The sequence below is a fragment of the Phoxinus phoxinus genome (genome assembly GCF_949152265.1).
Source record: "Phoxinus phoxinus genome assembly, chromosome: 11".
NCBI lineage: Eukaryota > Metazoa > Chordata > Actinopteri > Cypriniformes > Leuciscidae > Phoxinus > Phoxinus phoxinus.
The window spans coordinates 21853270-21878339 of record NC_136886.1 but is presented as its reverse complement, the minus strand read 5'-3'; the positions used below and the strand labels follow the sequence as shown (position 1 = coordinate 21878339).

General features: G+C 40.9%; 1 protein-coding gene across 9 annotated transcripts in view; it reads left to right on the top strand.

Moving 5' to 3' along the window:
- LOC307006464 (endonuclease V-like) overlaps positions 1-24311 on the top strand; it is a 134894-nt gene extending 110583 nt beyond the window's left edge. For 6 of the 9 annotated variants that reach the window (XR_013799461.1, XM_079627491.1, XM_079627481.1 and 3 more), the window contains one exon: positions 23816-24311. Coding sequence is in view for 4 of the 9 variants with exons in the window: in XM_079627481.1 (XP_079483607.1) it covers positions 23816-23887 (72 nt within the window). In the remaining 5 variants the exon portion in view is untranslated. The remainder of the gene's footprint in view (positions 1-23815) is intronic. The other 3 variants (XM_079627483.1, XM_079627485.1, XM_079627482.1) reach the window with 3 other exon arrangements.
- Positions 24312-25070: the final 759 nt, after the last annotated feature.

Below are 25070 nucleotides of genomic sequence, written 5' to 3'. Positions count from 1 at the left end.
CACAAGTGTTTTTTCAAATACCTCGTTCTCTCTGCACCTCGTGCTGTTATCAGCTGCACAAAGTGGATGGACACACGGAGTGCACCGCCTGTCTGGGTCTCCCCCACGCGGAAGCTGCTCTCTCTGCTGGTGGATGCCCTCAAGTGCGAGAGCCTGCCCATCTCAATGCTGCGGACACAGTTAGCTCTCTTGAAACAAGATGGCGGCACAGGTCCCTCTGCGCTTCCTTTTCCCGCACTACTTCAGCCGCGGAAGAAGAAGCGTCTCAGCCAGCGTCAACCTGAGCACATGGAGTTAAGGGAGCCCATGTCAGCCACATCCCCAAGTGCATCGCTGTCTCTATCACAGTCCACTTCGCCAATCCTGTTTACTCTGGCAGAGTTTCCTGAGGTGCACGAAGAGCTTACTCGGCGCGCACAAGCTCTTTCGCAACGCTTTCCTCGGTTGATGACGCTGAGGAAAAGGGATATGAGATGCTGCCTCCCCTTCCGCTCATCTCTGCCGGCCCATTGCTGCTGGATGGAGGGCTAGAGCAGTTCATCCCTCCAAGCCCGGCCGAAACACTTCAGCCCTTGTTGGACGCACGTTCTCCGCTTGAGGCCAGGCTGCTTCGGCCCTGCACACCATGGCAGTGTTGCAGGTTTTCCAGGCCAAACTCCTCCAGGCTATTGACGAGTCTGGCCCAGACCCTGAGTCGTTCAGAGACCTTTGCAGCGCCCCGGACTTAGCACTGCGTGCTATGAAGGCTACTGCTCAGGCTATCGGCAGAGGAATGGCTAACTTGATCGTGCTCGAGCACCATCTTTGGCTAAACCTCACCGACATCAAGGAGGTGGACAGAATGGCGTTCCTAGACTCACCAGTCTCCAGCACTGGCCTCTTCGGCCCAGCTGTAAAGGGATTCACGGAGCGGTTCACCAAGGTTCACTATTTTTGCCGTGTTATCTCGTCCGTGTAGTATTCGGGTTTAAATAAATATGGATGGGCAAAAAAATGCAAGTCTTCCTCTGTGTCAAAATCCTTAGACATGTTTGCGAAGATTGTTTTGTTTACATCGTGCGTCTCCCTCAGACTGTAAACGAAGTTTGGGCACACCAGATAACATGTCATCAGCGTCTTACGTCAGCAGCGTCACTGCCGAGTCGTGAACGCAGATTGACAACAGACCCGGAAGAGAATACAATGCTGAATAAAGTCGTAGTTTTTGTTATTTTTGGACAAAAATTTATTTTCGATGCTTCAAAAATGTCTAACTAACCCCCTGATGTCACATGGACTACTTTGATGATGTATTTTATTACCTTTCTGGACATGGACAGTATACCGTTCATACATTTTCAATGGAGGGACAGAAAGCTCTCGGACTAAATCTAAAATATCTTAAACTGTGTTCTGTGTAAATGAACAACCAGCAAGCAATAAAAAAATTCTGTTTTCAGTTGAAAATGGTGTCGTGTAAGCAGCTAAGTTAATTACTAATGATTTTTACAACGGAAATGAATCAATCAAAAACGTAACCATCTGGGGACCGCAAACGCGCCGGCGCGTTTTGCTCGTTTTTTTTTTTTTACATAGCTGCAAAATAGATTTAAAATACTCCGTCATTTTTGGTCATATAGACTTAAGAAATCTGAAAAAATAAGCTGTTAATCCTCTGGGGACCAAAAAATGCGCCGGCACATTTTGCTTGTGTGTTTTTTTAGCAATGCAAAATAAACTCAAAATGCTCTGTTAATTTTGATCTTTCATTTTCGTGTTATACATCAATCGATCCTGTTCAGTTTCAAAAAAATTTTTCTGTATACTCACAATAAAAATAAAGTGTTTTGCTTTTTGCCAAATAAAGATAAATGAACATGATACGAGTTCTGCACTCTCTCTGTCAATGAACTCCAATTTGAAACGCGTTAGGAAATTATCTGTAACTCCGCGAAAATTCAGTCAAACAGGCAAACATACCCACGGGCATAAAGCTTGAGATCGCATCTTTCAAATGAAGTAATTTATATAAAAAACAAATATTCTCAGCTTCTGTAATCTGTATGAAAAGAGAGCGATTCCAGTCGAGCTGTTTACGAGCTCATTAACTTTAATTCGTTCACGCCTACTCACGGAGCGCGTTATTCACAAGATAATGTGTTAAGCCATCAATGCAAAACAGGTAAACGCCCCCAAGCAAATGCATTAAGCTTCAAGTTTCATCATACAGTCGCCTGCGCGTTGGGAAGATGGCACGATACAATAATTTTCTTCAACTTTTTTAAAAGGAATGTAGCTTCATCACTACCTCCGCCTGCAACTCAGAAATCAGAAAGAGTAAGTAGGCTACATATTTACCCACTATTATTACTGATATTTTACAGATATTTTCACAAATTAATATGGAAAACATGTCGATTTTACTGGTTTTCTAAGGGCAAATTAGAACCTGGAATTGATATTTTTCCCGCAGTGCTGAATGAGAAGAGCCATTAATATTATTAATAAACTATTGTTTTCTAAGTCGGCTAAAAACATCTCCATCTCCACTGTTAAGCAGATGCGCTTTTAGAGAGAAATGCACCTTTCATATGCATTACATAATCAGAATGTATTAGCTTTCGATTCGAATTTGTTCGTTTTAAAGTGGACATTTCAAGCCTTAGCTATATAGGCTATATTTTCTTTCAGTTCTCGCGCTCCAGTTCACGGAGATCATGAAAGCGCGCCTGATTGTTTTATTTTATTTTACAAAAGCACAACGCTTTCTTGTTATTGTGAGTTTACACAAATAAAAGTAGTTGTGAATAATGTATTATTTATTTTCTGTATGACCAGAAATGATAAGAGTATTTTAAGTTGTTTCCACTGTTGATAGGAAAATGCAAGTGTTCGCGTCCGCGGCTCCGTGCTATGCAAGTGCGCACTCCACACAAACCCTTGGATATGCGTCAAAATCTTGTGTTTATTTGTGATAATCTTAGCCCTGTATTATTATTGTCTAACCCGTATTATGAATGACTTTTGACGAATTGCTTTGTTCCTTTTTTGGATAAAAGCGCCTCTAAATATGTAGCCTAATAAATGTTATAATAATGATGACAATTATTATTATTATTTGCGTACACGGACCCCAAACACACCGTGTCTTCTAAGTCAGGTGACTGTAAATGCGCAAAAACTGTTTCCATTGCAGTTTTGCGAAATATTCCTTTTTGCACAGTTGGTCGCAAGATCTGTGTGCTTTGCAAAGGACAGCTTGGTAAAAGGCAGGACACACCTTGGAAATGCCAGGCATGTAATGTTCACTTGTGTCTTCAGTTGAACATTTAATCTCCTAAATCTGAACTTTCATTTTTATTTTTTTCAATAACCACGCATAAACATTATTCTCTTAAAAATACAAACATGTACATACATGTTGCTCACATATTATGGTCGCCCCGTTTGTGCTATATAGAGTGAATTTATACCTTTGCCGTTAACATGTTTATAAATAACTGAAAAAAAGCACAAATGTCAGGGCATTTCAAAACATCCCAAGGGGATTTGGGCTGAGGATTTGGGCTGAGGATGAAAAACACATTTGGGCTGAGGATGTATTCCAAAACTTTCTGAAAATACAGTATGATAATTAACTGCACAATTACTAGAAATGTTTACCTTGGATATTATACAATTTGCATGTATAAAAAAAAATGTGCAAAAAAAAATCCAGGTTTCCAGGAATGACTATGTACTAAAAATGTCCTTTAGACTTTAATTTATATTTGGATTAGTTATATATATATATATATATATATATATATATATATATATATAAATATATATATATATATATATATATATTTCACGGTCACTTCGTACCGTGACGTCACTTCTTACCATGGATCCAGAACGAGCTGTATTTAGAGCTTGATTAAATAAATTATTCGTTTATAATGGGGAGGACGTCTTAAGCTATGAAACTTGCAGGACGTTTTAATGGTACAAAGACCTCTTATATACCAAAAGATCAAGGCAAATTTGGTTTCTCATGTCATGACCCCTTTAAGAAAAGGTCCACCGAGACCCATTACTAAGTCCAGTCGATCTACATAAACCATGTGAGACACAGTAGGACCCCTCCAGTTGCAAGTCTGACTTTTTCACAGCGAGTCAATCCCCTTCCTGGTTTGGAGAATTCTAAACCAGTCAGTGCCCCATGGTGAAATACACCCTCCATCACTTGCAACCTCTGCAGCGTGTATAACCTCATCCGGATACGTGAGGGCGACGAGTGGAAGACCCCCTTTGTCACCCCTTCTGGGCATTATGAATATCTCGTCATGCCGTATGGTCTGGTCAATGCCCCCTCTGTATTCCAGGACTTCATGCACAAGGTACTCTGGGACTTCCTTCACATCTGATCCATCCATCTAGATTCAACCTCAATCACCCTATCAATGTCGTTCAGAAATCTTGGAGTAACATTTGATGACCAGCTGACCTTCACAGACCACATTACAAAGACAGCTCGATCATGCAGTTTAGCACTGCACAACATCAGGAAGATCAGGGCTTTCCTAACTGAGCATGCAACACAACTTCTCATCCAGGCCTTGGTTATCTCTAGGCTTGATTACTACTAATAATAACAATAACAAGTTTTATTTATATAGCGCCTTTCCAGGGCTCAAGGACGCTTTACAATAAACAACAGCAGACAAAACAACAGTAGGTAGATGAGAGTGTAAGTACAATAAATGAGAATTAGGAAGATGGGGCGGCACCCAGCAGAATACAAACAGATAACTATAAAAAAACGTTTAAAAAAAACTTAAGAATTATGACATTCAGTAAATAGGTGAGTTTTGAGCATGAATTTGAAATCAGAAATAGTGTTAACAGAACAGAGTGATCGGGGGAGAGAGTTCCACATTTTGGGTGCTACAACACTGAATGATCTGCTCCCCATTGAAGGAAGGCGATGCCGAGGCTAGAGTCAGAGGATCGTAAAGTGTGAGTCGGGGTGTAGGGGAGGAGCAGGTTACAGAGATAGGGGGAGCCAGGCCGTGTAGAGATTTAAAAGTGAGGAGAATTTTAAATTAAATACGGTAAGCTACAGGAAGCCAGTGAAGATAATGCAGATTTGGGGTGATATGTGCAGAACGCTTGGTGTGGGTGAGTATTCTAGCAGCAGAGTTTTGAATGTATTGCAATTTGGAAATGGAGCTAGCAGATAGGCCAATAAAAAGTGCATTGCAGTAATCAAGACGTGATGTGACAAATGCATGGATGAAAGTTTCAGCGGCTGAGATACTGATGAAGGGATGGAGCTGAGCGATACGACGTAGAGGAAAGAATGCCGATTTAGTGATAGAATTAATGTGAGAATGGAAAGATAGAGAGGAGTCAAAGATTACACCACAATTTTTAACAATACTGGATGGTTTGATATGAGAGCCAACAATCTCACAGGTGAAGTTGGTAGGAATTTTATTAGTGAGTGACGGAGGTCTGGTAAAAATAATCTCAGTATTTATCAAATACATTGAAATACAACAATATAAAAAACTGTAAAGGTTTTACCACAAACTCAACTGACTGGCTTCTTTCAAGTATGATATCACACAGGTCTCTTCAGACCTTACTGTACATTATGAGCTTCCAGAACTTCTGATTGAGGCTGTGTGTGAACTCCAAATGAAACTACTTTCCACAAATTGAAAATAGAAATAAAAACAGTATAAAACAACAGTTTTTCTTAGTCTTATTAGTGCAAACAATAATTAAGTGCAAGTGCAACCATAATCAAAGTAGGCCAACTCTCTCTGTATTCAAAGTGCAAACAGAGACCAAAACAGAGACCAGAGCCACAACTACAACGTCCAGAGATAGGTTTGATATTGAGAGACGGGCTATTGTATGCAGTCTAAAGATGCAAGACGCGAGCGCAAGGTTACACATCCATCTAGCGCGTTTACATAGAAAAACAATGGAAAAGTACTGCATTGGAATGGAAAAACACGTTCTGTGGGAACCGCCCTAAGACATCTCAGATCGACTCTCTGTTGCGCAACAAATCCTCTGCCATCGTGACGCGATCAGTGAACTGATTCCTGCTGCACTGTCACAGTCTGTGTGTGACTGCAACTCATGCTGGATGAGCAGAGTAGACGTTTACAATAGCAAAACGACAGTGGAGGCGGCCGGTGCCGCGGTGTACACCGTAATGTAATGTGAATGTAGCGGTGGCATATTCTATGCTAATCATGGCGATATCGCGAGACAGCTTTTCACTCGACGAGAAATCTCGTCACATTTTAGTCTTGCGAGATCTCGTGGCACGAGATCTCTTCACATCCCTAACAGGTAGTATATAATTGAATGTTGTCAGCATAAAAATGCTGATTAAAACCATAATGGCGGAGGATCTGACCAAGAGGTATTATATAATTTATGAAATATAATGGCCCTAGAACGGATCCCTGAGGGACACCTTGTTTCAGGGGGACAGTAGGTTAGCGAAAATCCTGAAGTGAAATGTAGAATTGTCTGTCAGAGAGATAGGAAGAAAACAAAGAAAGAGCACCACCGGAAATACCCACATCCGAAAGGCGAGAAATTAGTAGTTGATGGGAGACAGTATCGAAGGCAGAGCTGAGGTCGAGCAGCAGGAGCATAGACAGAGAACCTGAGTCACTAGAGAGAAGCAGATCTTTCAGTACCTTAACTAGTGCAGTTTCAGTACTATGTAGAGGGATAGTACTCCTAATAGTACTTCAAACCAGATTGAAGAGGATCAAAAAGATTATTTTCGACTAGAAAAGACTGAAGCTGGGAGGCAACAGTACTTTCTGGTAATTTAGCTATGAAGGGTAGATTTGAAATATGACGACAATTAGATAAAACTGAGGGATCAAGGTTGGGTTTCTTGAGAACAGGGGTAACGACAGCAGTTTTGAGACGCAGATGGAATGAAGCAGAGGTAAGAGATGGATTGATGAAGTGAGAGATAAGTGCAGAGATAACTGAATGGCAAAGTTTCAGAAGAGGAGTAGGAGTAGGGTCAAGACGACAAGATGAAGGGTTGGATTTCAAGATTAACTCAGAGACAGAAGGAGTAGTAGTCAGAGAAAAGAAAGGCATGGATTGACCAGGTTGATTCGGCAGATATCTAATATTTGTAGCATCATTAGAGAGGCACTGGTTTACGGCATTTGTCTTTTCTAGCAAGTGAGTCAAGAATGAAGTGCAAAGTTCATCAGAAGCCAGAGCAACATGAGATGGAGGTTTGGTAAGTTTATTTATTGTGTTAAATAATGCTTTTGGTCTGTTGCTTGATTTATTAACTGTGGCAGATATAAAACTAGAACGAGCCAAGTTCAGGGCCGATTTGTAATTTTTGATATACTCAATAAAAGCCAAATGGTGAACAGTCAGGCCAGTTTTCCTATAGTGACGCTCAAGCCGTCTACCAGTGGCCTTTAGGATACGGAGCTCAGGAGTGTATCAAGGAGACGAATGGGCGGAAGGGACGCTTCTGGTCTTAACCCCCTGAGGTCGGCAAACGCGCGGGCGCGTTTTGCTCGTTTTTTTTTACATAGCAGCAAAATAGACCTAAAATACTCCGTCGGTTTTGGTCATACAGACTTAAGAAATATGAAAAAATAAGCTGTTAAATGTCTACTTTTTTATGTGTCCACTTACATTCGAAATAAAACATTGTGCTTTTGTAAAATAAAGAAAGTAAACAGGGAGTGCTTTATGCCTCTCCGTCTCCGTGAACTTTTTTTCTGAAGCACTTCTCTAAACTCAAACAAAACTCAGCGAATACTATTCACTCAGACATGAGCTATATATCTCTATAATCATTTAAGTGTGTAGTTTTAAATTATCTAATTCAAAACTAAAACAAATATTCTCTGTTTATGTAATCTATATAAAAAGAGCGAGAGATCAGTCGTGCTCATTATCGTTCTGGCACCTCATTATCTGCTAATGTGACACGCCCATCGACAGCGCGCGCGCTATTCAAACGCAGATGATCTGAAGCAACACATGCAAACCAGTCAACGCCCACAACAGCTGGACAACACACTCGCTGTGAGGAATAATAATATCGTGATTATCCTGGAAATTTTACCTCAAACGTGCTGGAGTAGCCTAACAACGGATCCAGCTGCAGATCATCAGTAAGTGCTTTGTTCTAATCGCGATATGAAATGGTGTCTGTAAACCGCAAAAGACTGTTTAAATTTGAATGGCGTTTCTGTGTTTGAATGAATGAACGGCACATGCTGTTGTTTACTCCAGTTCGCGCGTTTCTGTGTTTGAATGAATGAACGGCACATGTGCATGTTGTTGTTTACTAGCCTACAGCTCGCGCGTTTCTGTGTTTGAATGAATGAACGGCACATGATGTTGTTTACTCCAGTTCGCGCGTTTCTGTGTTTGAATGAATGAACGGCACATGATGTTGTTTACTCCAGTTCGCGCGTTTCTGTGTTTGAATGAATGAACGGCACATGCTGTTGTTTACTCCAGTTCGCGCGTTTCTCTGTTTGTTGAATGAACGGCACATGCTGTTGTTTACTCCAGTTCGCGCGTTTCTGTGTTTGAATGAATGAACGGCACATGCTGTTGTTTACTCCAGTTCGCGCGTTTCTGTGTTTGATGAATGAACGGCACATGCTGTTGTTTACTCCAGTTCGCGCGTTTCTGTGTTTGAATGAATGAACGGCACATGCTGTTGTTTACTCCAGTTCGCGCGTTTTTGTTTGAATGAATGAACGGCACATGCTGTTGTTTACTCCAGTTCGCGCGTTTCTGTGTTTGAATGAATGAACGGCACATGTGCATGTTGTTATTTACTAGCCTACAGCTCGCGCGTTTCTGTGTTTGAATGAATGAACGGCACATGTGCATGTTGTTGTTTAGCTACTAGCCTACAGCTCGCGCGTCTGTGTGTGTGAATGAAACTATCTTGCCTACTGAGATGAGTAAAAATCGACTGAATACGTTGAAATAAAATGTCTTTGTATAAGCAACATTTTAAACTGCAAATTAACATTTATGCCCTAATATAGGCTATATTATAAAAGACGATGTTACAGACGAAATATGAAAGACAACATTTCGTTTTGGATAGATTATAAAGTTTGTACTGCCACATCAAAACCTAATTTCCAAGGTGCAAACAAAATCTTAAAAGGTCAATATAAGCCTTCTCTTTAAATTATTTTTGTGTTTTATTAGTGACAAATTTGGGGAGAGGATAGCCTACATAATCCAAAACTTTCTGAAAATACGAATAAGAATTAACTGCACAATTACTAGAAATGTTTACCTTGGATATTATACAATTTGCAAGCATAGGCCTACACAGTTTGTGGAAAAATACACTTTTTTTTCAAGATGTTTCCAACTCTGAACCAATTCTGTAGTAATATATATATATAGGCTATATATATATGTGTGTGTGTATGTATGTATGTATATATATATATATATATATATATATATATATATATATATATATATATATATATATATATATATATATATATATATATATGTGTGTGTGTGTATGTATGTATGTATGTATATATGTGTGTGTGTATGTATGTATGTATATATGTGTGTGTGTTGTCTTTGCATTCTGTGTGGTTCAGTGACACCTAAGGCTCATTAGTATGCAGCATTAGCAGGTCTTCTTTGTCTCCAGGTGTGAATGAGGACATTATTCATGACCTTGTTGGATCATTCACGCCCACCTGCATATTGCCTTTCCAAACAAAAAGTGTCTTACAAAATTTAAATCAATCTATTGTTTAATGTGAACGATTAGCCCGGATGATTTTCAGATCATTTTGAAGTAAATACTCTAGCCGACAAGATCCATTAGTCAAAAGTATTGTGGAAATATGTGAAGTTGGTTGTTTGTGGTCTTATATCAGAACATTTAAGTTTGAGTTTTTTGAATAACCACGCATAAATAATATTCTCTCAAAAATGCAAACATGTACATACATGTTGCTCACATATTATGATAGTCATGTTCGTGCTAAATAGAGTGTAATTACACCTTTGCCATTAATATGTTTATAAGCAACTGAAAAAAATACAAATATCAGGTCATGTCAAAACATCTCAAGGACCCCAAAAACACCTTAGACTCCAGAGGGTTAACAAGAGCATGCTTATCTAAGATATCCGAGATTATGGATTGATAGTTTGATAATATCAGGGAGGGCGAAGAGATATCAAAGACATCAGAGAGATTAGAAGAGACAATGGAGCTACAAAATAATGCAGTATCAACAGCTTTGAGATTGCGGTAGGATATAACAGTTGATAAACATTTCTTACGCATAGGCAGGCTGAAGCTAAAATCAAGAAATTTATGATCAGAATTACCAGTGTCAATAGAAGAGATGGAAGAGATATTGGGCCTTGATGTGCAGATCAAATCAAGTGTATGACCACGCGTATGAGTTGGAAAATGAACATGCTGAGTCAGATTAAAACAATCAAAAATAGAAAGTAACTGGTTGGTGTTAGAGCAAACAGCATCAACATGAATATTAAAGTCACCAAGTAGTAGAATGGGAAATGACAATGAGCAAGCAAGGGTCAACAGTTCACTGAGTTCAGAAAAGAAGTTGGACAGGACCTTAGCAGGTCGATAGAGCAAGATAATTATGAGAGAGTCAGCCTTCAAAACCATGCACTCGAATGTATTGGTGTCATGAAAGTGAAGTTGCTTGATTCTGAGGTTATCACGATGGATGATAGCGAGACCACCCCCTTTACCATAGAGTCGCGGTCTAGACAGATACTTCTATCCATCTGGCGTAAGTAGATTTAACTGTTCAGGAACTTGCCAAGTTTCAGTGAGAAGGAAAATGTCAATTTTTTCAATCATTTCATTGAGATAAGGGGCTTTGTCCGAAATTGATTGACAGTTCAAAAGTGCAAAGTGATGATGCAAGAGATTTAAATTAGATGTATGTTGCTGATCTCTATCAGTGAGATAGATCAGAGAGTGCTGAATGGTGGGACCATCAGGCAGTTGTCTAGGTATGGACGATAGTCTATTGTTGGTCCAGATGCATGTAGGAGCATCAGGCTTTGAACAGAAGGAACTCATGAGTGTGCACCGCGAACGGTGTATGTATCTTGGGCGACGGAGAATCCCTAGTCTCTGAAAGTATTCATACGTCAAGTCAAGTCAAGTCAAGTCATCTTTATTTATATAGCGCTTTTTACAATACAGATTGTATCAAAGCAGCTTCACAGTGATAACATGAAAATAATACAAAAAAAACAATTTCATCATCATCCATCTTTAAGGCAGATCTATAATATTGTTGAATATTAAATGTCCCCAACTAAGCAAGCCAGAAGGTAAGGCAACAGCGGCAAGGAACCAAAACTCCATCAGGTGACAGAATGGAGAAAAAAACCTTGGGAGAACCCAGGCTCAGTCGGGGGCCAGTTCTCCTCTGGCCAATGAGTGAACAGTGTATGAAGTTCAGAATGAATCAGAGTATTTGTCCAGTTCCGGTTGGTTGAAGTCGGAGTGGAGAGGAGGAGAGACTGGTTGACACTTCAGGTCAATGCAGTGTTGACAGAACGGGGCTAATATGGTCATACTTCCTGGTTCTAGTAAGAACTCGAGCTGCTGCGTTTTGAACCAGCTGTAGTTTGTTTATTAAGCGTGCAGGGCAGCCACCCAGTAGAGCATTACAATAATCTAGCCTTGAGGTCATAAACGCATGAACTAATTGTTCTGCATTATTCATTGAGAGCATATGACGTAATTTAGATATATTTTTAAGATGGAAGAAAGCGGTTTTACAGATACTAGACACATGACTTTCAAATGAAAGATTGGTATCAAAGAGCACACCCAGGTTCCTAACCGACGACGAAGACTTAACAGAGCAGCCATCAAGTGTTAGACAGTACTCTAGGTTATTACGTGTGGAAGTTTTTTGTCCAATAATTAGAATCTCTGTTTTTTCTGAATTTAGTAGTAGGAAATTACTAGTCATCCAATTTTTTATATCAGCTATGCATTCCGTTAATTTTGTGAATTGGTAGGTTTCGTTAGGTTTTGAAGAAATATACAGCTGAGTATCGTCGGCATAACAGTGAAAGCTAATTCCATGTTTCCTAATGATATCTCCTAATGGTAGCATGTACAGAGTGAACAGCAGCGGTCCTAGTACTGAGCCTTGTGGTACGCCATACTAAACTTGTGATTGATAAGACATCTCTTCATTTACTGCTACAAACTGATAACGGTCAGATAAGTATGATTTAAACCATGCTAGTGCAATTCCACTAATGCCAACATAATGTTCGAGTCTATTTAAAAGGATGTTGTGGTCAATGGTGTCAAATGCAGCACTAAGATCCAGTAATACTAATAGAGAGATACAACCACGATCGGATGATAAGAGCAAATCATTTGTGACTCTAACGAGAGCTGTCTCGGTACTATGGTACGGTCTAAATCCGGACTGAAAATCCTCGCAGATATCATTTCTTTCAAGAAAGGAACACAGTTGTGAGGATACTGCTTTTTCTAATATCTTTGACAGAAATGGCAGATTAGAGATCGGCCTGTAATTGACTAGTTTTGTAGGATCAAGTTGCTGTTTTTTAACAAGCGGTTTAATCATAGCTAGCTTCAAGGTTTTTGGTACGTATCCTAGAGACAAAGATGAATTAATGATATTAAGAAGAGGATCTATGACATCTGGAAGCATCTCTTTCAGCAGCTTAGTCGGTATAGGGTCTAACATGCACGTTGTGGATTTAGATGATTTGACGAGTTTGCAAAATTCTTCCTCTCCTATAGCAATGAATGAATCAAATTTTCCCTCAGGGAGACTACAATGCACTTCCTGATGCGATACTGTATTAGACAGTTGCATAGTTATAATTTTGTCCCTGATATTATCGATCTTATAAGTGAAGAAGTTCATAAAGTCATTACTGCTGTGTTTCTTGGAAGCTTCTGGGCTTGAAGCTTTCTTTTTAGTTAGTTTAGCCACTGTTTCAAATAAATACCTAGGATTATGTTTATTTTCTTCTAATAGGGTTGAAAAATAAGCAGATCTAGCAGCTTTTAAAGCCTCTCTGTAAGCAATCGAGCTCTCCTTCCATGAAATCCGAAACACCTCTAGTTTTGTTTTCTTCCAGTTGCGCTCCATTTTTCTGGCTGCTCTCTTAAGGGCCTGAGTGTGCTCGTTGTGCCACGGCGTTGGACTATGTTCTTTAATCTTCTTTAAGCGCAGCGGAGCAACTGTGTCTAAAGTGCTGGAAAAGAGAGAGTTAAAAGTTTCTGTTGCAATATCAAGTTCTTCTAAGCTATCCGGGATGCTGAGATGATGAAACTGATTAGGAAGATTATTGATAAAGCAATCTTTAGTAGCAGAAGTGATCGGTCTAACATATTTATAACACTGAGTCGGCTTTGCAGCCTTGGCTAAATGTAATTTACACGAGACTAGATAGTGATCTGAGATGTCATCACTCTGTTGCAGTATTTCAACGGCATCAACATCTATTCCATGTGATAGTATTAGATCTAGAGTATGATTACGACAATGAGTAGGTCCTGACACGTGTTGTCTAACTCCAATTGAGTTTATAATGTCTTTAAATGCCAATCCCAATGCATCTTTTTCATTATCTATGTGTATATTAAAGTCACCAACAATTAGTACTTTATCTGCAGCCAATACTAATTCTGATAGAAAGTCCGCAAATTCTTTGATAAAGTCTGTATGGTGCCCTGGTGGCCTGTATACAGTAGCCAGCAGAATTTTCAAACGTGATTTATCGTTAACACTATATTTTTACATTAAGCACCAACACTTCAAAAGAATTATATTTACAACTAGATTTCTTAGTGGTTTTGAAAATATTACTATAAATTACAGCAACACCTCCTCCTTTGCGTTTCAGACGAGGTTCATGTTTATAACCGTAATCTTGTGGGGTTGACTCATTTAAAGCAATGTAATCGTTTGGTTTTAGCCAGGTTTCTGTTAAACACAGCACATCTAGGTAATAATCTGTAATCATATCATTAACTATTAGCGCTTTTGAAGTAAGAGAAGCTTTTGAAATAAAGAGTTTACTAAGCTAGGCGCATCCAAAATAGTATCTAAAGCTCTAGCACTCTTCTTACTATTCTCGATTAAAGTTTGGATGCGTGTCTCTAGTTCTGAAATCTTCTCCGTCAGCCTGACTGTCTCCTTGCATTTATCACATATAAATCCTATATTGCCGACAGAGAAGGCTATGGTAAACATGTGACATGAAGTGCAGGTGACAATAACAGGAGAAGACATTACTCACCGTGTTTGTTGACTGATTCTTACTCACCTGGGCTTTTATGAACTCAAAGGCGCGGGCGCGCGAGAGAAAAATAAATAACTGAGCGCACGGGTGGTGCGTTAAAAGGCTAGCGAGTTAGCGTGTTGTGCTGACAATAACGGAAGCTAGCAATGTCAGGTTAATCTGAGATGTTGAGTAAGCTGTATTTAATAGTATAAACAACTAGAATTTATAATAAATGATGGTTCAATGATGGCTTAGACGCAGCAAACAAACTCACAGCAGCAGCAGTCACAGCGAGGCAGACAGGAGCAATCGATCTCCTTTGGTTGGAACCTTTATCGAGTGGTTTCACGTCATCGGATCAAGACACCGGCGGCAGTTAAAGGCCCTCAGTTGCGATGGAAAATATTCAATATCCATCACGGATGCAAGACAAGAAATGAGGCAGAGGAAAAAAGAAAATATTTTTTTTTGCCCAAGGCATGTTGATACTGAGATTGTAAAAGCCCTGTTAGGGGTTAACAGTTATAAGACCCGAGACCAGATATGTAGAAAAGATGACCAGGAGCCGTGAAGTTCAATCAAAAAGATAAAAATTTACTGAAGAATAGTTTGCAGTTTCATTGGTAGAGCGAGCGTCAAAGTCTCACGAGGAGGTCGCAAGCCAACTCTACCTTACACAAAATAATACACCAATTATACCATTTTGCAAGGGCAAGCATAGCATCATCATACATCTGATTGGCTAAGAGAATATAAGACCATAAACAATTTCACACATGTGAGCAGATAAAAGGTGCCTATCGCCATTAGTTAGGATAGCTGTCGCCAATCTTTAGATTTAGGTCAAAGTTGACCTAACTGTTAGAGGAGAGCGCCGATGAGGATGAGCGTTGTGTCCCAAATGCCTACGTAGAAAGTCAAACACACACACACAGAACACCACCAAATAACATCGCCAAGGCCGAAGAGTGCTTGAGCTTCGTATTATCAGTTAGCCAAAACATAGCTCCTCAGGAGGAAAGGCAGAGAAATGGCATTGCTCTCTAGAGGAAATATATAATTTCACAAGCACAAAAGAATATAGAAATGATTATGTGATAATGCATATATATATTTGATTATTGATTTGTATAAAAGTAATGTAAGCATTCAAAAGGATATGGAATGAAATATATATATATATAACTGACTGAAGAGACAAGGGATTTTGACCGCCCCTTCAGTCCCCCGTTTTAGACCTATGTGGGGTCCAATTCCGCCACGTCTGGTCTAACAAGTGAGGTTACTACGGAAGGTGGAGTGGTGACGCATGCTTCCCTGGTGGGTCACAATTGTCTCTTCGCCTTTTTACGGACATGCTGGAAACTAAAAATTCCAGTCCCCATTCCAAGGCTCTCCCACCTTCCACTCACAACAGGGCATCAATGTTGTTCCTCCTCAGTTTGTCGCTCAGGCGGTTCGTCAAGAAGACCTGCAAATATATGAGAAGAAGAAACGAACACACATACACACACAAAAATATGTCACAAAAAGAGCCAACCCACGTCTTCACTTCTATCCCACCGACCTTTTTGCATAATGAGGGTATTACCGGGATAATTTGGGGAGTGACCAAGCCAAAAGGTCACCGTCTCATTTCCGTCCAAGCGATAGCAGCGATCATTAACGTTCTGATACATGGTTGGAATTAAATTTAGACCCTCAGTTGAATTTAGGCATGGGTATTGAACCCATGATGGACGGTTATAAATCTCCTCACAATCCCAGTGAGTGGAGAACGCATGGAGTCTACCGGTCCAAATTGAAATCTGAATACATCAGGAATGATAAGGCTATTATAATCAAAGCCACAAACGAGAGAGGGAGTGCCAATCGAATGATGGCCCACCTCACTTTCAGTCGTTTGGTATTTCGCACTTCTTCCTAAAGAATTAGCAGCTTCAATATATCGCCGGATTCCGCCATCTGTAATGATAAAACATTGTTACAGAATTTTTACACTATCACACATATAAATTACCTTTTAGAGATAGTTCGTTATTATGATGCGGTGGTTTGGTTGGAACATTTATCGAGTGGTTTCACCTGTGACCAATGTCTCCAGACAGTACCCAGAACCCCTCTGTCAAGTAAAACAGATGTATTAGTTGTCAAGAGCACCTGGTAAGGTCCATCGAATTTTGGACCTAGAGGAGAAACAATCTCTCTTTGCAACATTACATTGTCACCTATTTCAGGCAAGGCAGGCATGTAACGACCTGTCATTATTTCACAAGGGCTGATCTGAGTAGTTTTGTTAGGACTGGCTCTCATACTTAAAAGAATCATTGGAACAGCTGCGTGCCACCCTTTCCCCCACTCCAACAATCTCTTTCTCAATGACGTTTTAAGTGTTCTGTTTGTACGTTCAATGGAGCCGCTAGACTGAGGCCTAAACAGGATGTGGAAGTGTTGTTTCACTCCCATCAATTTCATGACATTTTTCATTACCTTTCCCGTGAAATGTGTACCCTGATCTGAATCAATTTGTAAGGGTAAGCCCCATCTTGGGAAAATTTCATTCAACATTACTTTTGCGGTTGCGTCTGCGGTGCAGTTTCTCAGTGGAAATGCCTCCACCCATCTGGAGAAAAGATCAACAATCATTAGAATGTATGTGAACCCTCCACTAGGGGGTAATGGACCTATGAAATCAATTTGGAGGTGTGTCCACGGACCCTGAGGTCGAGGGGCATGTCCTAAGGGAATTTTCAGCTTTGAGGAAGAATTAACCTTAAGGCATAATAAACATCTCTTACAGAAATCATTGCAAGAAGCCCTCAGCTTTGGCCACCACCAGGTTTTTTAAATCATTGCATGTAATTTCTCAGGCCCTGCATTTGCCAACCCATGATACAAGGACATTAGTTCGGTTCGAGCAGAAACAGGGCAAACAAAGCGTCCATTAAATTTCCAAAGTCCTTCAGAATTTTTCTGTGCTCCTAACTTTGTCCACTGTTCTATCTCTTCATGGTCATCCTCTGCATAAAGTTAAAAAATGTCTCTGTAAGTCTCATTCTCAGTGTCTGCAGCGTGGTTCCCTTTGGCTTCCGGGGAGCTGTCAGTAGCGTGCCCGGTGACTTTGATGACTGCTCCTTCTGCGGGAAGATCACAGGCATTCATAAGTTCTTTTACCTGCTGTTGATGTGAGATAGGAAGTCCTGCGGTAGTCAGAAATCCCCTGCGCCTCCATACGGGGCCGAAGCGTGTACCCTGCTCATGAAAGCTGGAGCCGTCCACGAACAAGTTCATAGCATTAGACAGGTGTTCAGATTGAAGAGGGCTTTGGCTGTCCGTCTCGATCAGTCGGGCACAGTTGTGTGCAGTTCCTTCTTCTGGAAGCAAGGAGGCAGGATTGATAGCAGTTTCAATGTCAATTTGTATGTCCACATTTTTACTCAAGAGAGTGGTCTCCCATTTGGCTCGTCGTTGATTAGAGATGGAGCCTAAACGGGTATTTGTTAACAGTTTCAAAATCTGGTGTCTGGTGTGCAGTATCACCTTTTGATGTTTCACAATGTCACTGCCCACTCTGCACAGTCACATATCAACAGGCACGGATGTTGCCCTGCCATTGAAACAGGAATAGGAGCAGAATAATATCCTACCATCCCATACGAGTTACGGCCCGGAACCTTTTGACCCAGAGCAGCGGAGTAAGACCGGGTCCCCACCCATGTCCATAGGTGGAAAGGCCTGCTGGCACCGGCATGTCGTTATGCTGGGGAGGAAGCAAGAGTTTCTTTGATACTCACGAAAGCCTCCTCCATCTCCTCAGTCCAGTCGATCAAATCCGATCCAGGTCTTCCTCCTTTCAGTGCCTCTGTGAGTGGTTTAGAGAGTTTAGTGTATTCAGAAACATACTGGCGGCAGTAATTCAAAAGACCCATCACTTGCCTTAAACCAGTGACAGTGTTTGGCTTTGGAAGTTCAATAATAGCTTTAACTCGTTCGGGGGGATGCGTCGGCCACGCACCCCCACAATCTGTCCCAGATAAGTCACTTCAGGTAATGCTAGCTGTGCTTTCTTCAAGTTCACTTTGAATCCCCCGTTTTGGAGGGCCTTCAAAACAGTCTGAATAGTTTCAGCTCCCTCTCGTGCTTCATTTCTCAAAGGGTATTGTCTTTTGGCTTCATGCAAGGGACCTGGAATGCTCAGAGGCTGAATCTGTGCCAGACCACAATCATATTTGTCTTTTGCCCATACATTTGGGAATTTAGAAATTATAAACTTCCACTCAGGGCAAGCGTCAGCGATACTCACAGAATCAGCCATTGCACATCTCTCCTCATGGTGGGGGCCAGTCTGAGATAAGCGAATTGTTTCATTGCAGCCAAGCACTAGCTTATTTTTAGAAAGCAAAACATCAGCTTCAAGGTTTTTCAAAATGTAAACACCAATAATTGTCCCTACAGTGTTTTCTCCTACCCAAAATTCAGTCTAATATACATTTTCAGAGTTAGAAATGGTTAGAGGGACAGAAACAGATTTGTGATACACCTGTTTGCCATTTAGACCTTCTATATACAAAGTTTCAGAAGTGATTTCAAGATCGAGATCGGTAATTGATACAGTTGCGCCCGTGTCAATCAAAGCAATGCATTGCCGGCCTCCTAACAACGCGTTTATGAATGGGCGGGTGTCTGCATAATTACATGAACCGGAGGCCGCTGACCCCTATGCGTCACCGATCAGCTGTCTCAGCTTTTCAAGCTCAGACTGAGACAGCTGGTGGGGAGCGTTTTTGGGGCTATTGCTGGAAGCATCATTTTTAGGACCTTCCTTTTTTCGCAGTTCCCTGATTTTTATTTTTATGGCAGTGTCTAGCAACATGGCCATCCCTACCACAATTTCTGCATTTACTAGTGGGTTTTCCCACATTCAACAGTCCGCGAGCCTCAGCATAGGGTCCATCATACTGGTTCTCAGTCTGACCGGCTAAAGCTGCCGCCTGAACAGTCTGAGAAGAGATGGTGGGGGCGGAGGGAGCACGAGAGACCGTCTCACATTTCGCAGCTCTCTCAGCCTGATCACACACTGCCTTTAGACCTTCACTCAAACTGCACAGATCAGATCCTATCTCTCGTCCGATAATTTTTGTCATCCTATCAAGCTGGACCACCCATTAATCATGTCAGGGATTGCTTTTTCAGGAGTTATTGGTATACCACCCATCTTACAAATCCATGAATAGGCAAACACGGATAAAAATTTGACTTTATCAGCTTCCTTTTTTGTTTGCAGCCAGTCTAACTGCTGTGTGATTTTCCAATCAGAATCAAACCCCTGACTGACCATTTTCTTTATGAGCTGTGCGTATTTCTTTGATTTGAGCCCGTCAGAGCAGAGCTGTTTACAGCATTCGCTCTCTTCCATTTGGTCAGGACTATTTCCTTTATCAGTCATTCTTATTGGTCACAGATGAAAAACCACCACAGAAAAAAGATTTAGCAGCAACAACAATAAATTTGGCGGAAAAATACGTTTAGCAACAACAGTGAGACTTCTACACAATGAAACTACAAAGTATGTTTCGCTTCCCAAGTCACATCATTAGTTTCATTGTGTAGAAGTCTCACTGTTGTTGCTAAACGTATTTTTCCGCCAAATTTATTGTTGTTGCTGCTAAATCTTTTTTCTATGCCAATTTGGGTCACACTATATATATTTTATTTGTTTGGGACCGTTCCTGATGCATCCCTGGCAAACAACCCTATATTTTACTATTTTTATTTTATTTTATTAATCTAACTAACATCTTGTTCCCTACCTGCCTGAATCACTAACTTCGGGGTACCCCTATCTGAGATGGAAGAGATTGATCAGGTTTTGCGGTGCCACTGGACCTAATCCAGGGACGCCCTCTGCTGGGGTGGTGTCCCACACCAGTATTGCCCCACTGGGCCCCCACAGATGCGTTTCACTTTTGCTGTTTTAACCAAAACAGCGACCCTTTATACTCTCGTAGTATAAATAATCTTCACTCGCCTCGTCGGAGTGAAGCTCTCCCGTTCCCCTTCAAAATCTCTTCCAATCAGACAGCCCTAATACTTAATAAAATCTTTCTACCTTGTTTGCTGATTTGCCAGAGATGTCACCACAGAATGGTTGCCCGCATCCTCCACCAAAACTGTTAGGGGTTAACAGTTATAAGACCCGAGACCAGATATGTAGAAAAGATGACCAGGAGTCGTGAAGTTCAATCAAAAAGATAAAAATTTACTGAAGAATAGTTTGCAGTTTCATTGGTAGAGCGAGCGTCAAAGTCTCACGAGGAGGTCGCAAGCCAACTCTACCTTACACAAAATAATACACCAATTATACCATTTTGCAAGGGCAAGCATAGCATCATCATACATCTGATTGGCTAAGAGAATATAAGACCATAAACAATTTCACACATGTGAGCAGATAAAAGGTGCCTATCGCCATTAGTTAGGATAGCTGTCGCCAATCTTTAGATTTAGGTCAAAGTTGACCTAACTGTTAGAGGAGAGCGCCGATGAGGATGAGCGTTGTGTCCCAAATGCCTACGTAGAAAGTCAAACACACACACAGAGAACACCACCAAATAACATCGCCAAGGCCGAAGAGTGCTTGAGCTTCGTATTATCAGTTAGCCAAAACATAGCTCCTCAGGAGGAAAGGCAGAGAAATGGCATTGCTCTCTAGAGGAAATATATCATTTCACAAGCACAAAAGAATATATAAATGATTATGTGATAATGCATATATATATTTGATTATTGATTTGTATAAAAGTAATGTAAGCATTCAAAAGGATATGGAATGAAATATATATATATAACTGACTGAAGAGACAAGGGATTTTGACCGCCCCTTCAGCCCAATCACAAGCAGAACCACGTTAGCCAAACCCTGAACGTAACTTTCTCCCAAAAAGCTGACTAAATAGGGGGCAATGCACCCAGATAGTAAGCAGTAAACAAACAGCGCAACAGATAGAGAGATCGGTAACTCACAGCGTGCTCAATGTACTCGATTACTGCAATGCTCTTCTGGCTGGTCTTCCATCATGTGCAACTAAACCTCTACAAATGATCCAGAATGCTGCAGCCCGTCTTGTCTTCAACGAGCCCAAAAGGGCCCACGTCACTCCTCTGTTCATCTCTCTGGCTATAACTCGCTGCTCGCATCAAGTTCAAGGCATTGATGCTTGCTTACTGATCAACCACAGGCTCAGCTCCCTCCTACTTTCACTCACTCCTACGAGTCTACATCCCTACCAGAAGCCTACGATTGGTCAATGAGCGATGGCTCGTAGTACCATCACAGAGAGCCACAAAATCACTCTCCAGAACATTCTCATTCACGGTTCCATGCTGGTGGAATGATCTCTCCACCCCCATCCGGAATGCAGAATCCCTGACAACATTCAAAAGACAACTGAAAACTCAGTTAAAAAAATAAAATAAAAATAAAATAAAATTAAAATAAAAATCTTTCCTTTTCCTTTAATCCTCCCTTGTCTGGCTTATGCTACTCTGAGCAATGCCTGAACTTTGTATTTTGAACACTTCTTGTGTTGTCTTTGCCTCTTCACGATGACTCGCTTGCTTTAGTCCTCAGTTGTAAGTCGCTTTGGATAAAAGTGTCTGCTAAATGACTAAATGTAAATGTAAATCCAGACCCAAAAAAGCCCTTCATTGTCGAAGTTGATGCGTCCGGTTGCAGTGGTGCTTTCACAGAGGCAGGGGAATCCAGCTCGATTACATTCATGTACCTTCTTTTCCAAGAAACTATCCCCGGCAGAGGTGAACTACGACATCGGAAACGAGGAACGGCTTGCCATTAAGCTAGCTCTGGAGTAATAGAGGCATTGGTTGGAGCATACTAAAGAAGCATTTATCGTCCTCACTGATCACAAGCACCATCAATATCTCTGACTCAACCCCAGACAGGTAAGATGGGAATTATTCTTCACTTGCTTCAACTTTTCTATTTCCTATTGTCCAGGAACTAAGAAGGCTAAAGCTGATGCCTTGTCACATCTCCATGCTCCTGAGAAGTCAGATGAACCAGAACCCGTCTTGCCTTGTCAACTCATCATGTGTCCAATCCAGTGGAATCTGAACCAGCAATTTACCACCTCCAATGCCTCTGAGCCCATTCGCCAGAGTGTCCTCTAGGTCGCACCTATGTTCCCAGGACACAAAGCACCAACATCATCCACTTTGTACATTCTTCAGTGGGCACCAGGGGCCAACCGTACCATCTCACTGCTACTGGAACGCTTCTGGTGGCCTGCATGGCAAGGGACGTGAGAAGGTTTGTTCAGGGATCTTCGGACTGTGCCATCCCCAAAAGCCCACGCCATCTTCCATCTCGCCACACCTAGGAGTGAATTTTGCCACTGACCTGCCTGCCTCTGATGGTAACACATTGTTGATCGTTTCTCTGAGTCTTGTTATCTAGTCTTGCCCACGGCCATGGTCACGGTTGAACTCCTGTTCAACCATGTTTTCTGGTATTATGGAATCTCCTAAGACATTGTATCAGAGGGACACAGTTCATCTCCCAGGTATGGAAGGCCTTTTTTAAACTTCTAGGTGTGACCATAAGTCTCTTGTCTGGTTACCATCCTCAGTCGAACAGGCAAACTGAGAGGAAGTTCCAGGAGATTGGGCTCTTCCTGAGAACCTTCTGCCATGGCCACCAGAATTCTTGGAACCAATTCCTAGACTGGGCCAAGTATGCGCAGAACTCCCTCAGTCAGTGGACCCACTCCCTTTCAGTGCATGCTCGGCTTACTGGGGGTACTGTCACGGATCTGCCAGGCTCCATTGTCAGCCAATCACAACATTCTCAATCAACAGAATACTAATCACCCGCACCTGCAGTTAATTCCCTCATCATCTCCATCTGCGTATAAGCACAGTCATTTTGTCTTGTTTCGTTTGAGCAAAGGACTCATTTACTTGTTATCCAGATATTCCCTGAAGCATTGTTACCTGTCTCCAGCGTTTCTCCATCGTTTTCCTGTTCCTTGTTGTCTCCAGGTCTCCTGTTCCGTGTTGTGTTCCATTGTATACTTACCTGTTCCTTGTTGAGGTGTGTCATCTATATTTGTCAATCCGCGATCTCCACTCCACCTGCAACACAGAGACAGTTGTCTCTTTCTAGACAACTAGAAGTGTACTTTTACACTTTCAAAGCATCTTTCCATTTTTACCTTCAAACTACAATCACAGTCTGCATATACTCATCTGCATCACTATTTGCTCATCTGTGTTAAATAAAGAAACTACCATTGACTTTATCCCTGTCTTGAGTCTCTGTTCCATAACAACGTTAATCATTATATTTTTAATGACTAATCAATGAAGCTTTTAATCATTGTAAACGCATACATTTTAAGATATATTGCATAATAACCTTAAATACTTTTTCATTACAATAGTAATGTTTTTTTCTCTGTTCTCCATCTAGCTGGATGAAATGTATGACAGTGGAGATGGCCAAGTGAAGAATGAAGAATTTGAGGAATCAGCCACATCATAATCCTCTTCACATGGCCCATAACAACCAAGGAGCACAACAATCTGGCACAAGCAGCACCAAAAGCCAAAGAGAGAAGGACAAGCTGGAGAAGGTGGACATCATTAGGCAGGTTGCTAATTGTGCATTTGGCAACAATGAAGATTCTGATGATTTTTTTGGAAAACAAGTAGCCTATATTTAGTGGAAGAAAGATAGAAGGTTTGAAAGGTCATGGGTGAATAAATGATGACAGAATTTGCCATTTTGGGTGAACTACTGTTTTAGAATACGTTAACCTACATTATTGCACTGTGATGGAACAGAGGTTTAAAAAAATAATTTTGGTCCTCCACGTTCTGATGGCATTGTGCATGTTGCACCAAACATTTACATTTGAGAATTATTCTGATGTTCATTAAATGTGCAATAAAGATAGTTTCAAACTATTTTACATGTGATTTCATTTTATCAACTAACTCTATTGAGACACAGTAGCAGTAAAATCATTTATACAAACAATTGAGTTGTGACCATTTTATACATAGCGACTTTTAACTGTTAAGACAGGTCCTGAGTCGGGTCCTAATGACATAATGAGGGCTCATGTGGCCAGAATACTCCCTAGAACAATCAAGTCAAGTCAAGTCATCTTCATTTATATAGCGCTTTTAACCATGTCGATTGTTTCAAATCGACTTTACAGGGATAAACGTATAATTTAAGGTAACAGAGATTGTTTTGGCTTTATAGCGGTTGTTGATTAAAGATATTTTCCTTTAGTTATTAACCCTCTGGGGACCAAGCTAGACATTTAACAGCTTATTTTTTCATATTTCTTAAGTCTGTATGACCAAAAATGACGGAGTATTTTAAGTCTATTTTGCTGCTATGTAAAAAAAAACGAGCATGTTTGCCGTCCCCAGAGGGTTAAATTAGAGGTCGCTAAGAGGACATCGTTCTCTCTACACAGACTTTAAACACGAACCTGTGAGAAACGCTGATGGCGCTCACATGCGCATTAAGAATTAATTCTATAGTTGTGCGCATTTGAATATATGTGTGCAGGTTTGTAATTCCCTACAAACTACTTGTCTGGCCTTAAAATTTTGATACAGAATTTTATCCCATCGGGGTAGATACGCGAAACCGAAATTATCCTGACAACGTTTTATCTGTAGAGTGGTAAAGGGATCCTCCATAGGGA